This window comes from Lygodium microphyllum, chromosome 16 (genome assembly GCF_053477565.2).
Source record: "Lygodium microphyllum isolate KBCC chromosome 16, Lygodium_microphyllum_v1.1.10, whole genome shotgun sequence".
In the NCBI taxonomy this organism is placed as follows: domain Eukaryota; kingdom Viridiplantae; phylum Streptophyta; class Polypodiopsida; order Schizaeales; family Lygodiaceae; genus Lygodium; species Lygodium microphyllum.
The window spans coordinates 4387603-4405606 of record NC_141150.1 but is presented as its reverse complement, the minus strand read 5'-3'; the positions used below and the strand labels follow the sequence as shown (position 1 = coordinate 4405606).

The following is an 18004-nucleotide window of genomic DNA, read 5'->3' as shown; positions in this document are numbered from 1 at the left end:
ACAAAGAATAAAATGTATTTATACTTAGGGCTCGTAAGGGTGCATTCACATGTACAACATAATAATACACGCGTACAATACACGGAGGTGAATAAAGGACCATTACATCCCAACAAGTCAATCACTCACCATCTCACTCGTGGATCTTTTGTTGGGGAGAGGAACCAGTGCCGGTGCCCACGGCCAGTGGCTCACTATTGTATGCAATTGTTTCGTGTTGGATATATGGATTTCATTTCCTGAGCATATATGTGAGTTCTCATTTGTATTGTGTTCTTCAGTGTTCCTTCTTTTCTTTCTCTTTTGTCTCGTGTTTAGTTCTGAAACTGGTCTATGACTCACATAAAGCGGTAGTCCCTTCAATTAGTACGTGGTTTTTTCACATACACACAAATAGAGACCTCACTTCCTCGCTCAACACTAGATTGGCCCTGAAGACCGGCGTCCCTCTCTGTATTTCTTTATCAATTAAAAGATGGAAAGTTACAAAAATGAAATGTTCCAAAATACAAAACCTGTGAACAGTTAGCTTTCATCTTTTCTGAGTAAATCTCAGCTGCATAAGGACAATACAACATATCCAGAACAACATCCCTTTTAGGAAAACACTTTCTGTGACCATAACTCAATAATTCAAGTGCAAAATTGCAGTCTGCAGAACTATGTATTTATTGTTTCTTGACTTGTTCTCAGCTTTATTCCATTCCAGATCTGTTCCATACCAATTGGACTACAAACTCTTTGACTCTGGCATCATTCCAGCAATAAAGCAGTCCCATAAACAGCACTAAATCAGAGCTGAAAACCTTGTTCCTATGTGGCGTAGTCATCACTTTCTTTAATCCCTGTATTGGAGAAGTAATCAGCTGCTCCTGAACTTGGACAGTGAGGCTCTTGCCTCAGTAGAAGTGCAAAGAAAACACAGAACTGTACATTCGATGGATTCAGCCCATCATGTAGAGCATTTCCTCTGAGAATGGAGAGAGAGTTGACCAGAGAGAGCAAGCTCTACCTTCGTACATGAGTCAGAGACGAAGAAGTACTCTCTATAGCTGATGTACTTGCAGCAATTGGCTCTCAGCCCTTGAAAACTTTACTCTTAGATATGTCTCTCTTGTCTATTACGTTTTTTTCAAATTCTCTCTCTCTCTCTCTCTCTCTCTCTTTTGGGAATTTGTGCCCACATTGTGACACATGGCATACACGTAACAATTTTCCCGTTTAAACCTTCCGGTCTAAAATGCTCCATGATCGGTGCAAAATTTGACCTCGGCACAGACGAGAGAATTAATCTCTCTCTCTCTCTCTCTCTTTTGGGAATTTGTGCCCACATTGTGACACATGGCATACACGTAACAATTTTCCCGTTTAAACCTTCCGGTCTAAAATGCTCCATGATCGGTGCAAAATTTGACCTCGGCACAGACGAGAGAATTAATCCTCGTGCAAAAACGAAGATAATGACGCGAATAGATTTTGAGGTCCAAAAATAGTAACTCCCTAAATTTTAGGGATGGTGACCCTTGCATTTCTCAAGTTGTTTTGAGCAACTTTGATCATTGCAACCACATCAAAAAGTATAATGTGGCTTAGTTACGGTGACTTTTATTCAGTGGGCATTCTCACATGTGCATCTTCTATCTTGGCCAGGCTCATTGTCCTACACTATCTCTAGTGGCTAAGCACACAGTCCCAAACCATTGGCATTCTATTCTTCAATGCCCATTCAATCCAGTCCCAAGGCTCAGACAAACCATTAGTCCAATTTGTCCCAATGGCTGCCTCTTTTGGCCATGCAAAGATATCGGCTTAATTCAAGAGAACTTTGGGAGTAAAAAGCAACAACAACTAAAGAAAAGAAAAATAAAATATTTATCGAAGCAACTGTAAAAAGTATCACCACCTGGTGACAACTTCTAACATAGGGGGACATCTATTTTTGCATTTTGCAGAAAATGCGAATTTGCGATTTGCAGGTGACCACATCCTAGTGCAAGTGATGATAGCATCCTGGTGTAGGTGACATCTTCCTGGTGTAGACGATAGCACACTAGTGTAGGTGACAGATTCTTAGCCACATGTTTTCCCTAATAGACGACACATCTACAATCTCTATAGTTGATTGCCTTTTGTCTTTTTTGCTGTCTTCATCAAAACGTAGATTTCTAGGTGATTGCAAGATTGAAGATGTCTTACTAGTTCACGAGCTTTGATGACTCAGAGGAGAAGCTTCTTTCCAAACTCTTCTGAGTGGAGATGTAATTATTGTGATTATAGTTAGCGAGAGGAGTCCCTTATTCGCACCTATTCCCCTCCTATTCATCCATCATAGAAGGCTCTGCCTCTAGTGAAGATGCCGTCCTTGATACCGTCGATACAGGTGCTTGTCTTACCTTCACTACCCAGAGAAGACAAACTCAATCGTTCCAACTATTCGTAGTGGTCATGTAAGGTGGAGTGCATACTCGATATCTTTGATCTTTGGACTCTTGTTCTAGATTGCATTCCCCGTCCTAAGGAGGATCCAACAAATAGGGACTCCTATGGACTGAGCAGCCTTGTGGGATTGGCTCAACTCTCAAGCCCAATTCTTTCTCTTTATGAGTTTTCAAGATTTTGTCATTGTGCCTGTTTGTAGGTTGGAGACCGCAGTGGAAGTGTGGAAGAAGCTTGTGTCTTTGTATCAACACAAGATGTTTTCCCACAAGATTTTCCTTGAGGAGAAGTTGTAGATGTTGAGTCTTGATGATTCCTTCTATATGAGGGAGCACATCATGAAGATGGAGGACATGAGAGGTGAGCTTGCCTCTCTTGGTTGGATGATATGCTTTGAAGATATGGCTTTTTGTCTTAGTTGCCATCTCCTCGGTTCAATGTCTTCTACATCAATCTTATTACATTGAGGACCAACAAGATACTCTTATGGGAGGAGCTTTTGCCGCTTGTGTTGGAGCATGATAAGAAATTCAAAGAGGTTGGAACCAATGATTTTGGCTCCACCAAGGTATTTACTATAGGTACAGGTGGAGGGAAGGACAAGAAGGATGAAAAGGAGAAGAAGCCACTCACATTGTGGAAAGAGCACTCATCCTGAGGAGAAGTGTTGGCAAAAGTATCCCCATTTGAAGCCAAAGGAGAAGGATTCGAAGGATTCAAAGGCTGCCCTGGCGACAACAGAGTTTGTATTTGTGCATGTATTTGCCGAGGAGGATATAACTCTTGCTTCGTCCGCTTAGGAGAAGGCCTTGGCTTGTTGATAGTGGGGCCTCTTCTCACATGACCTATAGATAGGATTGGCTTCAGGATCTAAGTGCAAAAGGGGGCACAATCACCATTGGTGACAATTCTACCATTCTCGTTTGAGAAGTGGGGACTATACCTTTATTGCTAGACAGACAGTCTTCTTCAACCAAAGTTCTTTGTGTATTGGATTTAGGTTTTAACCTATTGTCTGTTCATGGTCTTACACGGCTTGGTATCTGTGTGATATTTATATAGGATGCGGTGATAGTGGAGGATGCTAGGAAGGTGGGCTTCCACAAGTGTCGTTCTTTGGACAGGATCCTAGGAAGGTGGGCTTTACATGCTCACAACCTTAGCCATGCGGTCTTTCCATGAGCTTGGATTGCTTTGGCATGCTTGTTATGGCCATCTCGATTTTGATGCTATACGATAGGCTTCTCGGAAGAAGACGGTGGAGGGACTTCTTGATTTCTCTCCTATTTATACTTTGTGCCCTAGTTGTTTAAGGAGCAAGTAGCATAGGCAGTCTCATTCCCAAGTTGCCACTAGGAGGGCTTCTACCCTACTTGAGTTGGTTCACACTGACCTTTGTGGACCTATGGACATGGCCTTCCTTGGGGAAGGCCAAGTATTTGATGTTGATTATTGATGACTTGAGTCATTATGTGTGGCCTTATTTTTTGGAGTACAAGAGTGAGGCGTACTCATGTTTTTGCGAGTGGAAGGTGTTTGTGGAGACACTAACTACTTCCAAAGTTCATGGCGTATGAGCCGATGATGGTGGAGAGTTTACTTCTAATCTCTTTTCTTAGTTTTGCAAGGATCATGGCATTCGAGTGAAGTATATCCATCCAAAGAACTCCTTTGGAGAATGGTGTGGTGAAATGTGGAAATCAGACCATGCTAGAGATGGCCCAATTGATGTTGGAGTATCGGGGTCTTTCTTATACCCTTTGGGGTGAGACAGTAGTTCATATCCGCAATTGTTTCCCGACTTCTGCATTACAAGACATGACTCCCTATGAGGCTTTCTTTTGCTCTCCGTGTCTCACTTCTGCATCTTTGGATGTGATGCTGAGAAACGCTTCACCCACAGTTTGCGTTTTTGCGTTTTTGCATTTTTGCGTTTTGCATTTAGGGTTTGCAGCTTCAAAAAGGGGCGCCATCTTAGACTGACTGTGCCTATTTATAGACCACTCTCTCATTCATTCCTCACGGCTGATTCATTCAGTTTGTCACCTCTTCTCTCCAGTCTCTCCACTGCCCTCACACCCCTTCAGGAGTACATTGTGGTTCATGGTTTGTGGTTGTCTTCGTCATCTTTCTTGTGCTATGGCACCCTTGTTCCTTGATATCACATTCACTCCATGATTCACAACTTCATCATTCCATTCATCAGAGTTTTTTCTCTCTTCTCTTCTCTTCTTCATGTTTGCCGAGTTTACTTTGTGTTCCTCCCTGCAAACCCTATTGTCTCACTGGTATGTCATCTTTTGATATGGTATCAGAGTTGGATCTGCTCAAACAGCAGCAAAGATCCTCCACTCCAGTGAAGGCAAAGACCGGTGGTGGGTCCCGCATCCACTTCTCTTCTTCTTCCGTTGCATCAAAATCTCGTTTTTGTAGGTTTCAGGTGTTTACAGCTTATTGCTTACACCTCTTTCTTGGAGGACATTGCAGTCTCAACTGTCCCTTGCGGTCATCTACAGTCTGGCACCTATTTCTAGCCTTCCACCCGCAGTTTGCAGCTGTTTACAGCAGAGCGATTGTTGCTGATCACTCTCCATTCGGAAAACAATCTCGTTTTTGTAGATTTCAGGTATTTCAGCTTTCTGTCCATACCTCGGATGCAGAGGACATCGCGGTCCAAGTTGGCCATTGCTGTCTACAACAGTTTGGTGCCTGTTTCCAGCCTATCACACACTGTTCGGAGCTGATTTTAGCATGCTGACTACTACTGCTGGTTTTTCTTGCGTTTTTAGTATTTCTCTCTCCTCACCTGCGTTTTTCTACTGGTTGCAACCTCTTACTGCTGGTAGCATCCTCCTCCCACTGGCAGCTCACTTCCAGCCCTTCCACTGCCCTCCCACCCCTTGTGGCGGACATTGCAGTTTGTGCTTCACACTGCCCTCACACCCCTTGAGGCGGACATTGCGGTTCATGGTTCATGGTTAACCTCTTTCTTCTTCAACAAGGCACACTGCTATCCATGGCTTCTTTACCAACAGATGACCAGACTATGGGGTGCTCCTACTGCGGCAAGAATGGTCATTCCATTGATGACTGTCGACATCAATCTTTGCTCCCCACCCCCCCGGAGATTGTGTCTTCCACCAGGCACTCATTGTGCCACCTCTCCTTTCTGGGCCATTCTGGGCCATAGAGATCATTCTGCATTGGCTATCAGAGTACTATGCTCAAGGCCATAAGATGCATCGGATATGCACTAAGTCCTTTCAAGCGCTTGGAGGATCAATTGGCGCTATGACCTCCTAGAGATCATCGCAATGCTAGTGGCGGTCTTTTCCCACCTATTTTCGAGTACAGTGGCTACCACAGACCACGGTTCTGCAAACCGCTCCATTGAGAGACAATGATTGTTTGATACCGTCTCCTCGTCAGTCCGCTCCTTCGAGAGATAGTAGCTGCTCGACTCCTTCCTCTTCTTCGGCTTCCCGGTCCGCTCCATTGAGAAGCAGTGATTGTTGCTTACTCATTGCTCAGTCTGAGCCGCACCCTTCACCCTTGCCTACTCAGGTCTGAGAGGTTACTTCTAGGAGTTCTTCACCACCCCAAATACCTTCTTCGGCATGACTGGTGGCACTTCCTTCATCTTGAGACATTTCGGAGTCCATGATCCATGAGTTTTTGGATTCCCTATCTACCTCAGAGGGGGATGATTTTTCTTTACTCTCCGAGGGGGCATCTACATCTCAGAGGGGGCTTCTATTTCTCCGGTTTCAAAGGGGATTCCCACCCACCACTCCATCCTTTGCATATCCTAGTGGAGGCCGCCTACCTTCTTCTTTTACCCTTGGATGGGGTGGCTTCCTTCTAGTGGTCATCTCACCTATTGATACCCAAGAACTCGAGGATCTACCTAGATAGGGCCTTGAAGGTTCAGCCGTGACTTGGTGACGAGGCCTTTGTATTCCTTCCCGCATGGATGAATAGAGCTAGTGGCTTCTCTCTGGAGGTTGAGTTTCGGGTTCTCCAGTTCACTCTGTCTACTGTTCTTTACTGCAGATTATCTTTCAGGTGGAAATCTTGGATCTTAGGAATCCTCTACATCTTCTTTCTCCTCTTCTTCTTGCCTTGGTCACTTGGTCAACATGGAGCCAAATCCTGAGATCAAGTACAGGCATATTCTTATGGTTCTTGGCACCACACAAAGTCCAACATTCCTCCTATGCATTGCATGTTTTCATCATCTTTATACTAGGGCGCTTGGGCAAGTGAACAATTTCCCCACGAGGGGCACTGTCCAAGTGGCATCTGTTGCATGAGTATTCTTCAGCATGTAGCGTGGTATCTCCATCTCACTCTTCTCTTGTTCCCCTTTTTGGGCATGAGAGGGGGTGTTGAGAAACCCTTCACCTGCAGTTTACGTTTTTGTGTTTTGCATTTAGGGTTTGCAGCCCCAAAAAGGAGCGCCATCCTAGACTGATTGTGCCTATTTATAGGCCACTCTTGTTCATTCCTTACGGTTGATTCATTCAGTCTGTCACCTCTTCTCTCTAGCCTCTCCACTGCCCTCACACCCCTTCAGGAGGACATTGTGGTTCATGGTTTGTGGCTATCTTCATCATCTTCCTTGTGCTACGGCACCCTTGTTTCCTGGTATCACATTCACTCCATGATTTAGAACTTCATCATTCCATTCATTAGAGTTCTTTCTCTCTTCTCTTCTCTTCTCCATGTTTGCCGAGTTCACTTTGTGTTCCTCCCCGTAAATCTTATTGTCTCACTATGATCTTCAACGAGGCTTTGGCCTCCGAGGATCCTATTGATGGGTTTATTCCAAGTAATTCTTCATCATCGATTGACCCTCCCCCACTTCTTTTCTCTCCTTTCTTCTAGGTTGCCTCTTAGGACCCCTTCTTCATCTTCAGCTCTCCCCTCCTCCTTATCTATCCTCTACTTCGGCTTTCCCATCACCTCTGATAGATGCGACTACTTTGTCGCATACTTCCATTCCTTCAGTCTCCCCTTCGAAGTCTTCTAGGGCCTTCAGAGGGGAGTCTTCTTCAGCTAAGGAGGATTTACCTTCCCTTGGTGAGGGGGAGTTCCTACCCCAAATAGGTGCATTATAGGTATCAAAGGCTACTCAGTCTTTCTTGTAGCAAGATGAGCCTATTCAGATTCCTTGTTGGTACTGATAGCTCATGCAAGATTTTGGTGTTTCTCACTTTCCTACTCCTACGCGTCCATGCAAATCGGCTTGCTTACAAGTCTAGGAAAATAGTTCAATCTGTGTGAACTATGCGTTTATGTCATAGATTCTTCATGCCAGCAAGCCTACTACAGATTCTCCAATGCTCCCTCATTTGTTGTCTTTTGTTGTGGCATTGTTGTCTTCTTTCATGCTCTTATGTCACAGATTCTCCAATGCTCTCTCGTTTGGTTTATTCACACTTGGTCGGATGTTTCTTTTGTTGTGGTATTGTTATCTTCTTTCATGATCTCTTCACACAATTGATCTCTTCACACTTAGGAGCATTGGAGAGTGGCCTTGCGCATTCTTCGTTATTTATAGGGGACTCGATCTATGGGATCATGTATGGAGAGGGGGTTACTCTCTCTATTTGGAGTGATTTTGATTGGGCAGGTGATGTGGATTCGCGATGGTCCACTATAGGTTACGCCTTTTCCCTTGGCTCGGGAGTTATCTCATGGAGTAGCAAGGAGCCTAGTGTGGCCCTTTTTTCTATAGAGTCAGAGTATCGTGCATTATGCTCTATAGCTATGGAGGTAGTTTGGCTTTGCCGCATGCATGTTGGCAGAGATTGGTTTTCCTCAATCTAGACAGGGTGAAAAATTTATACCAGTCACATCCAAGGAGAACCATGACGCAATAACAAAGCCTCAAGAGAAACACAGAGCCGCATGTGGCTAACTAGAGTGCTCTAGCTTTGGCAAAGAATCTTGTGTTTCATGCTCGCATGAAGCTCATAGAGGCTCAATATCACTATGTTTGAGAGTGGATCATGGATTGCGAATTAGCGGAGGCCTATTGCCCCAGAGAGGACAACACAATTGATCTCTTCACGAAGCCTTTGCCCCATGCTTCTATGCTTCATCACATGAGGTTGTTGGGTCTTCATACACTTCCAGGATTTGAGAGGGGGTATTAGCTTGCCTATGTTAGTTATGCCAATCTGTCACTTCCTGGTTGTGAGCTCTTGTCAGAGTTTGGACGGAGACATAGGAGCTTTGGCAGCTTAGGTGCATTTTCTTATTTTCTGGTCCTCCTATGTGCATTCCTAAGGGAATTATTGCTTTCCATAGTCCGCCTGCTAGACATTGTCATTGTCATTTGGGATTCTTCTAGGGTCACCCCTATTTTTTGCGCATTTTTCTTTAGTGACCAGCATTAAATGCTGGTTGGCCAGCTTTTTTGGCACCTATTGGTGTAGGTCAGCCAGATTTGGGCATTTATGGCTGTTTATAGTCAATCCGCCCACTTGGTAGACACACACACTCTTGAGTCTTTAGTCTTCCCTTTGTAAGTGCACACTCCGACATTCGTTCTCTCCATGCTTGGTGTTGCCATTGTCATAGTCAGTGCAATATTCTTTCTTCATCTTTTGCTTCCTCTCTTTCTCTCTCTCTACTTCTCTTTGTGTACGTGTTTCTCTTCTGTTGTGCACTCTCACACTTTTTGTCTTTGGTTCAACCTTTTCTTAATAATTTTATTTCTTCTTGTGTAGGTGGACCTCCTTATAAAGCAGGATTTTGGGTAGTCTTTCTAGTCATTCTTGACTTGGATGGTGTCCTCCAATACCTATGAGGAGGTACTGGGCCACAGAAGGACAAGTGGGCAAAAGCAAATTAATATGCATGATGGTAAAAAATAATGTCATATGCAAGGCAGGGACTGGGTTTAACATGATGAAGAACATGTTGACATTGGTGAGAAAGAAATGCCCCATGTTAATCCCATGCAGCTTCAGCATGTGATTGGCTCCTAGGCAGGTGGTATCACTTGAGTAGGCTAAGGCTGGAAGCTGCACTAGGAAGTTAGAAAATGCATTCTTTCTTGAGCTGAATCTGTCACATCCTCTGATTTAGCAAGAGCCACAGTTATGCTTGGATGAGCCTAGCATAGCTAAATATGTGCCCGCCGATTTTCCATCTACAGGAGGCTGTGCAAGCACAGGTAGTTGCAGACTGCAGTTTTTGTCATCAGGGGCAGGTCACATCTACGTGTGTACTCCAGCCCCAGTTAGCATTGAATTGCTATATACTGAGACCACACATCATTGGATTTAGTTGGTAGCAGTTCTGTAGTTTTATTCCAGATGGCTCCTTTCATACTAGTCCCTTGGAGCTTCTATTCAGAAGGTAGATTAAGTCTTGAGATCTTTTTTATTCTCTTCTTCTTTCACCTTTCTTTGTTACTGATTTATTGCTGCTAGGAATAAGGAAGTGGAACTGTTAACAAGATGAGTACAAGACCTGCACAAAGTGCATGCAGACGTGCTAACAACCCTAACCATATTTTGATATGAGAACAAAACCTGTAGTTAGAAACATTGTGGGTGTTTGCAAAACTCATGATGTATTAAAAACCCTGCAAAGTTTAACGTTTAGGCCTTTACCAGGGTTCCTTTGACTTGTGTAGAGACATGGCCTTTTCCTGTACCTCCATCATCAGGAGCAAGTTTAGATAGACCAAAGTCGGCAACCTTTGCAACAAGTTTTTCATCCAAAAGGATGTTGCTAGACTTGACATCTCTGTGGATAATGGGTGGATCTGCTTCTGTATGCAAGTATGCGAGCCCTCTTGCAGAACCGTGGGCAACTGCCACTCTTCTGTGCCAGTCCATTTTCACATTTGTTCGGCCTGGCGAACAACTCCATATTGATCATGTTTTTATGTGCCTTGCATTTCCATATTTATTAAAAGAAAAGAATCCAAACTGTTTAGTGTCTAACGTACCTGATAAGGATTCACGTAAAGTTCCATTAGGCATGTACTCGTAGACAAGCATTTGCTCCTCAAAACAGAATCCTGCAAGACCTACAAGATTCTTATGGTGCACTCGAGATAAAAGCTCAATCTCATTTTTAAACTCAGCTCCTCCTTGTTGAGAGCTTGCTTGAGCTTTCTTTATTGCCACTAGCTCGCCTGATGGTAATACACCTTTATACACCTGAGGAGACATGTATAGAAGGCATCAATTGGGTTATCATATATAATAACATACCTTTGTACACCTGAGGAGACATGCATAGAAGGCATCAATTGGGTTATCATATATAATAGCATGGCTGCCTTGACACGTGTGGCTGAGAGAGCTACAATGAAGCAAAATTCCAGGCTTTCGGCCTTAGGTAGCTAAGCTTTACCCTCACTTTTTTTTCTTGTATATAAATATGTATTTTTTACTTCTCATCCTGATATGGAAAATATCTTTCACATGAAACAATGTACCTTTCCATAGCCGCCTGCACCAATCTCGTTGCTTTTGCTGAAATTGTTAGTGGCTTTCTTCATCTCAGAAAGAGTAAATAACCGAGCTCCCTTTATTTTTGGTGCATCGCCATTATCTTCTCCAGCTGTCATCCAAGATGCTGAATACCACAAATGTGAAGGTAGTTAGTCAAATAGACTGGACCTTGGATGCTCTGCACTAGATTTCATTTCAAAAGTTAAAGTCACTCTTTTGAGAGAGAACATAAAGATGTTGCTATCCTAAGCTGCCGAATTCGAATAGTTAACCTTTGTAAACTTGCCAATGTTTTACACAGATTGCCCTTGAAGTTGTTGACTTCCTTAAAATTCCTCTAACCAAAAAATAAGTGCCAGAGTTTTTACAGTTTAAAAGGTTCTATTGGAGACATAGTGCTAATCTTGGATTTTGGAAAAATGGGCTCACCATTCTGTGACAAGAAAAATCTTGCTGTGACTCGTTCTGCATCTCTAACACTGGTTTATAATCCCACTTGAGCTAGCTATATTTAGACAAGCGACAATGAAGTTGATGTTGCAAGTGCAACCACATGATGAGAAGCTATGCATGGAAAACACAAGAAGCTCTTGTCCATGAACTACAGATTGGAAATGTATAACTTTCAGATGGTGAATGAAATGATTATTGTCTATATGTTTTGAGGAGACGATATGTTGATGGGTATATCTATCAGACTTTTGCTAATAAATGGATAATCTGGTTGCAGTCTTGATGCTTATTTATTCGATATGGTCTTATACACTGAACATAAAAAATTAGTTGTTGTTTGAGAGTGTGAAGTAGCTGTTGCCACTGATGTCCATTGTGAACTGGACTGATCTCTATTGTCACTGGAAAGAGCATAGTTTTGCAATGGTTGCTGCTGTTGTATTGTGTACCAATCATTATTTGTATTTTCTTCTTAATAATCTTCTACATAAATTTTGAAACATATTGCTACATAGCTCAAGTATAGGTAATTGTGATCCCACCATCTTTGTATTAATGGCCCATGAGGAAGTGAGATCTAAGAATTCAAATCAGAAGCTTATTTCATTTCATGTGTTGCTCAATGCCTTCAAAATTGAGTCATTTTGACACTTTTCAGATTTGATGTAGTGATTTTACTATGTTTAAATACAAAAAGAAGTGTTGAATCCTCATTGTAACAAAACATCTGTAGATGCACCTACCAAAAGGCTTACTGATTTCTTCTGCCTTATCAGCTCTTCTCTTCTGTATACAGGCATAGACACAAATAGCAATAATAATTACTCCAAGCACTAGTACACCAATGCCTATGGCAGCCTTGACACTTCCACTAAGCCCAGATTTTTTGGTTTTTTCTGCATCCACAAGGCAGCAATAAGCAGAAGAGCATGGCATGGGACACAAACCAAAACAATATTCATACTGCTAATTGCAATTTGCTCGTCCAAGTAATGATATCACTGCTCCGTTCATTGTCATTGAATATATATATGCTCGAAATGAGTGAGAAAAAGCATGTACCAGGAGTGTAGGGACCAAAAGGTAGATATTCGTAGGGCCCAATACTGGGAAACAAAATAGCCTTGCTACTAAGGAGTGCAGTGATCAGATTAGCTTGGCTAATGTCCCAGACATCAGCATTATTTGGGTAAATGGAGATATTTGCAACAACATCTGAGACAACTGCAATGTAGACTTGATCATCATTTGTGATCAGTGGAATATTCTTGGAAAATCCAGATTGTAAAGTAGGGATCACTCTAGAGTCCAATGTGACCTTCAAAGCAATAAAAACAAGAATGCCACTGACAGGATAGCTACAAAGGCATTTCCCAGATGTAGCTGTTGGATTGGGCTGGAGTCCTGTGGAGCAACCACATGCTGAAGGAGGCATTGAAGAAGAGGGTGCTGAAGTAGGATTGCAAACACTGCTTGATTGAAATTGATCTTCATCACAGTAGAGGTTTCCTTTTAAACTGCAGATAACAACAGGGGAATTTCCTTCAGGAGGCATCTTTTAAGATGAAAACATTGTTTAGGTTGGGAGGCTTAGAGATTTACTTCAAGGCTCCACTAAAGGATCCAGCAGTTAGTGCAGATATACGGTTTTGCTGAAGGTCAACCTCAGTTAGGCTGGGACCTTCTTGCGAGAGGTCTAGGGTACCATTGAGACTATTGTAGGCTAGTGACCTGAACATATAACAGAGGTTTCAAATAAGGACATGGAGACTAATGCTCAAGCATATTACTATGTCAAGTTCATTCTAGCTTACACCGATGTAAGGTTTGCAGGTGAAAAAATCTCTGCAGGCACTGCTCCCTCCAGACTGCCTGCTTCCATGGCTCTATATAAACAAAGATCTTAGGAAACAAGTGAATGAGCACGGACAAAGTTGAAGATTGCAGCACTTAGAGCTCCACTGAGGCTTTTTTATCTTTAAGACTTACAGTGACTGCAGGTGTGGAAGGAGTGAAAACCATAGGGGTATTGGACCAGCTGTAAATTGGTTGTGGCTCAGATCCCTGTCAGTACAAGAAAAGTTAGAAGACAGCCAAACAGTGATTATCACCAAACCATTCACGCCATCTTACACTCACAAGATCTGCAACTTGACAAGGCTTCCGAAGTCTGGCAGGGTACCCTGAATTTTGTTGTTATCTAGTTGTCTGTAGGGGATGGTGAAAATTCAAGTATGTCAGTCATCTTTCAGATCTTATAATAGCAAGGCTTTACACTAATAGTGGAAGAAGACATGTTGATTGCAAATTTTTTATGGAAACACATTAGCCTACATGGCAGAAAGTGTGGTGAGGCCTTCAAAACTTTTCGGTATGCTGGAGAAACTATTGAAATCCAGTCTCCTGTAGTTCAAGGACATGATATCAGAGAACAGTAATGGAGTCTCAAGGTGATTTCCAAATGTATGTGTTCCACCTACAAGATATCCAGGTGAGTAAGATTTGCAATATCGTCTGGGATTTGGCCAGTGAAGGAGTTGTTATTCAGCAATCTGTGTCACACTCCATGAACATCATAAGTAAAGTAACTTTACTTGAAAGAGGAGTTCTAAGCCTGCAGAAGAAAGATAGAGAAATGTTATCAGTGTAGACCCACTTACAAGTGGATGATTGCCATTTGGGAATTAAAAATGCCAGTTGAAATGTTTCCTGAGAAATTGTTGTCTTGCAAATGGCTACAATATAGACAATAGTGTTAAGACATTGCCAATTGTGATTATAACATACTGCATGTGCTACTATAAGCAAAGATGTGTGTCAATTATGATAGTACTGAACATACTGCGTGTGCTACTATAAGCAAAGATGTGTGTCAAACATGTGATACACTTTGGGCCTGCAAACCTGTAACAAGCTTTGAATCATTTCTACTTTAGATGGCAACTTACAAGTGCTTTGCCTTTGTTAGCTGGCCAATCTCCGATGGGAGACTATCACTAAACTGGTTGCTAGAGATATCAAACCAGAATAGCTGTGACAACTGGCCAATGCTTGATGGAAGTGGTCCACTAAAAAAATTGTGATTCAATGCCCTGGTAAGTGTTCAATGTATGCATGTTAGATCCAATGCCAACTGCAAACACCCATACTATGTGTGAAAGAAGTCAGGAAAATTCACCACCAAACAAAGGAAACATCTCTTCCTTACAAGTATGTTAAGCTTGTGAGGCCTCCCAAATTGTCAGGTATCTGCCCAAAAAAGCTACAATACTGTAGATACCTGCAACAAGTAAACTAGAGACTTCACAACACATCTTTAGTATGAGGGATCCAACTAATCCACTGTTACAGAGGGTATGTACATAAAATGCCTGGGGAGGGTGAAAAAACAAAGAGCTTGTACAGAACATCCGCCTGCAGGGTTTTTTAGGATGGCCTTATGAGAGGAAATGCATGGCTCGAGATATTTCCAAAATCTTGCAATCTATGCATTCTGAAAACATACAAATCTAAAGCCATTCTAATAAAAGGAAAGGCAAGCAGGGCTAAATGCAAGTGCTAGCAATACACCCTCTCGCATCATATGATTGCCTCAGGTAATCATTTGATGTGTCAATAGGAACTTGAAAACAAGCTGCCGGCATGCTATCTTTTAATTTGAAGAAACTAGATTGAATATCAGTCTTATCTGCTGAGCTTATTTAATATGCCTACATGTATTCTGTTTAGGGACTTCTAAGCATCATCATTGTACATGTCAGAAACAGCTTGAAAAGAGGTTTAGATGAAATAAGCCCAGCAAAAGAGATAAACAGCCTACATGATACTTATGTAATGATTATGGCTTCGCGGGATGCATGCTGTGGAGTCTTTTAAAAGCTGAAGATATGAACTGTATGCTCTACATTTTAAGATGCTACTAAATTTGCTTTGTTTTTATCCAACAACTGGAAGGTAGCCTTTTGGTTACAGAAAAGCATATGTACGTTGGCCTTGAAGTCTCAGAAGTCAAGTCGGATGCACATTTATTGTTTCATTCTCAGTAGTTTGGACTTGGGTTTATTACATCTCGAAGGCAATCTATAACTCGTGTTCTATAACTTGCCCTATCTTGGGTGTATAAGGCTTCAAGCACAGCTGGTGTGCTAATGCACAGATGGTGTAGTGTATTTATTAAATCTTAAAAGTTAGTCCTAAAGATTGGAAGGCAGAAGCTGATGCTGGAGCAGGATTATTTCATCACTACACATAAAAACACAAAAAACCACATTTTGATGTCCTCATCACTAGGGCTCACACTTACAATTGGGTAAGATTTCTTAGGAGAAATAACCCTGGTGGAAGTGTGCCGGTCAAGTTCCCATTGTAAGACAAGTCCCTGCATGTTTTGTATCATCAGCTTCGTTTCGAGTAGATAAATAGTGGAGCGGGTGAAATATGGCATCCACTTTTACGTTTTCTTCTGTGATAACTAATCATTTTCTGTCACTTTTGTGATGGCCTGTGATGTAAGTTTGTGCTTATGGCATGCGTCTGTGATCATGTATGTGAGAGTTTATTCATTACTGTTGAATTCTTGCCTCCACCATCTTATTTAAATAGTATATCTTATATTTGTTTTAGATCAATGTGTGGGCTTGTGCTTGTGGTTACATGCCTTTGTGTGTATGCATCTTGGAACGACACTCACAGAACTTGTAGATTGACAAGAGATCCAATTGCTGAAGGGAGTAAACCCGTAATGGACATGGCTGGCAGTACTCTGGAAAAAGATTACACGAAGCAGTGTCACCGATACACTTCTATGACGAGAAATGACCCCATTTAAGTAATGTCCCGGAAAGATAGTTGAAACTTCTTACAATTTTGTAACGGTCGTTTTGGTAGTGGAATCACAAGTAACACCCGTCCAGGCATCATCGCAGGGATCTCCTGCCCAAGAGAAAATGGTGCCAGACCATGCCTGTCGCAGAGCCTCGAGTGCATCCACTGCACAAAGTGTAGGACATTGGTGACTGAATAATCCAATTTTAAAATCTTTGCCTATTCATACATGGCAACTCAACGCCAGTTCCATCTCAAGGATCCTTACATCAACTGAATGCAAGTGATATTAACATCGAAAGTTGAATTGAAATACCCCTCTGTGAGACCATTAGGTCCATGGGATGATACTTATTACTCACAAGCATTCTATGCAAAGTAGGACGACAGAGAGCAATTTAGCGGACAAGCTAGCTAGCAGCTGTGAGTAACATGCACGAAACTTACAATCTAGAGCAATCTTGCTCTAGCACTATCAACAGCAAAAGCATTGATTTGATTTGATTGCATCGAGTCACATAGTTCACTGTAGACGTCCTGATTCACTCACCATCCTGTTGATTTGTGACTGCGAACGCCTGATTGGAAAGGCATGCCAAGGCGACAATGAGGCTAATTGCAAGGAGCTTCATTGTAGCCATCAAATTCAAGTAAGAGTTGGCCTTGCGTCCTTCAGTAGAAAACGACATTCATTAGGCAAGTTTGGGTTCCTTGTTGGGAGCAAAATCCAGCTGTGTCAGTGTGGTTCTATCTCCTCAGAGTAGCTATCATTCAGCTGGAAGGTTTATCCTAAATAATTCATGACTGTGAAATCAGGCACTAGGCACTGCTCCAACTAAGAAGCACTCTAATCGGGTCTAAAAAGCACTCTAATCCGTCAGTCGATCAAGAATAATTCTGCTGGAATGAATCTCCGAGTGCCATGAATCCTGCCAAGGAAAGGCTAAACAAAGGATTGGGCGTGGCCTAAAAGAGGTGAGGAGGAGGAAGAGAGGGAGCTGAGCATGAGAGAGAGAGAGAGAGAGAGAGAGAGAGAGAGGTGCGAGGGAAACGATGAGAGGGTCGGCGGGACGGCACCCAAATGACAATCAAGCCTGTCACAAACCAATATGAATCAATGAATGAAGATACATGCGCTGAGAGAGAGAGAGAGAGAGAGAGAGAGAGACAATCTGCAAGCTAACAAGCACCTGCGCCGGCCAGCATCGTGATGAGTGTATTTTATCAAACAAATTAAAAATCCCGCCTTATAATAAGTCGCAAATATGAATAAAGGCTAGCAGACCATTTAAAGAGTTATATCCAACCTACATATAACACAAAGCAGGGCGTAGTAAGCGATACTCCACCAAGTCCCACATACATAAAAAATGATCCCTTGCAAACAAAAACAATGGAGTTGATGTACTTAGAAGAGATAAGCTGAGAAGAAGGAAAAGTTAAGGTTTAGGTTGTTGTCAACATAAATTGTAAATCCTTGTTCATTGTATAGTTTTACACCTTAGAGTTATGCTTGACATTAAAAGATTCCAAGAGCTAGTATTTAACTCGCCTTGTATTGGTATCTAAATTCTCACATGGTGACCTTTAATCTTCATCTATGAGAGGTCAATGGGAGGTGCCCAAATGAAAGATACATTTAAGGCTTGGATATACCACATTTGTAGAGTTGTATCATTATGAAGCTTTGAAGGGGAAAAATAAGAAGGAAGCATGCTTTGGATAACATGATAGTGCACATGACGTATTCATTGATAAATTTCAATTGGACACTCTCTTAGGGTGAACATGTGAAAGGACTCATGTCTCCA

The 18004-nt window shown here is 42.2% G+C and overlaps 1 protein-coding gene across 1 annotated transcript in view; it reads right to left on the bottom strand.

The window, feature by feature from the left end:
* LOC148022482 (leucine-rich repeat receptor protein kinase HPCA1-like) overlaps positions 1-17343 on the bottom strand; it is a 28398-nt gene extending 11055 nt beyond the window's left edge. Inside the window, exons 1-18 of the mRNA XM_087695449.1 lie at positions 16744-17343; positions 16232-16358; positions 16060-16131; positions 15673-15747; positions 14578-14649; positions 14318-14461; positions 14030-14104; positions 13850-13921; positions 13704-13772; positions 13509-13577; positions 13359-13433; positions 13184-13255; positions 12972-13100; positions 12432-12886; positions 12113-12265; positions 10901-11040; positions 10406-10619; positions 10065-10309 (exon numbers count right to left, since the gene is read on the bottom strand). Coding sequence (XP_087551575.1) covers positions 10065-10309; positions 10406-10619; positions 10901-11040; positions 12113-12265; positions 12432-12886; positions 12972-13100; positions 13184-13255; positions 13359-13433; positions 13509-13577; positions 13704-13772; positions 13850-13921; positions 14030-14104; positions 14318-14461; positions 14578-14649; positions 15673-15747; positions 16060-16131; positions 16232-16358; positions 16744-16882 — 2397 coding nt within the window. The 5' untranslated portion in view covers positions 16883-17343. The remainder of the gene's footprint in view (positions 1-10064; positions 10310-10405; positions 10620-10900; positions 11041-12112; positions 12266-12431; positions 12887-12971; positions 13101-13183; positions 13256-13358; positions 13434-13508; positions 13578-13703; positions 13773-13849; positions 13922-14029; positions 14105-14317; positions 14462-14577; positions 14650-15672; positions 15748-16059; positions 16132-16231; positions 16359-16743) is intronic.
* Between the last annotated feature and the right edge of the window lie 661 nt (positions 17344-18004).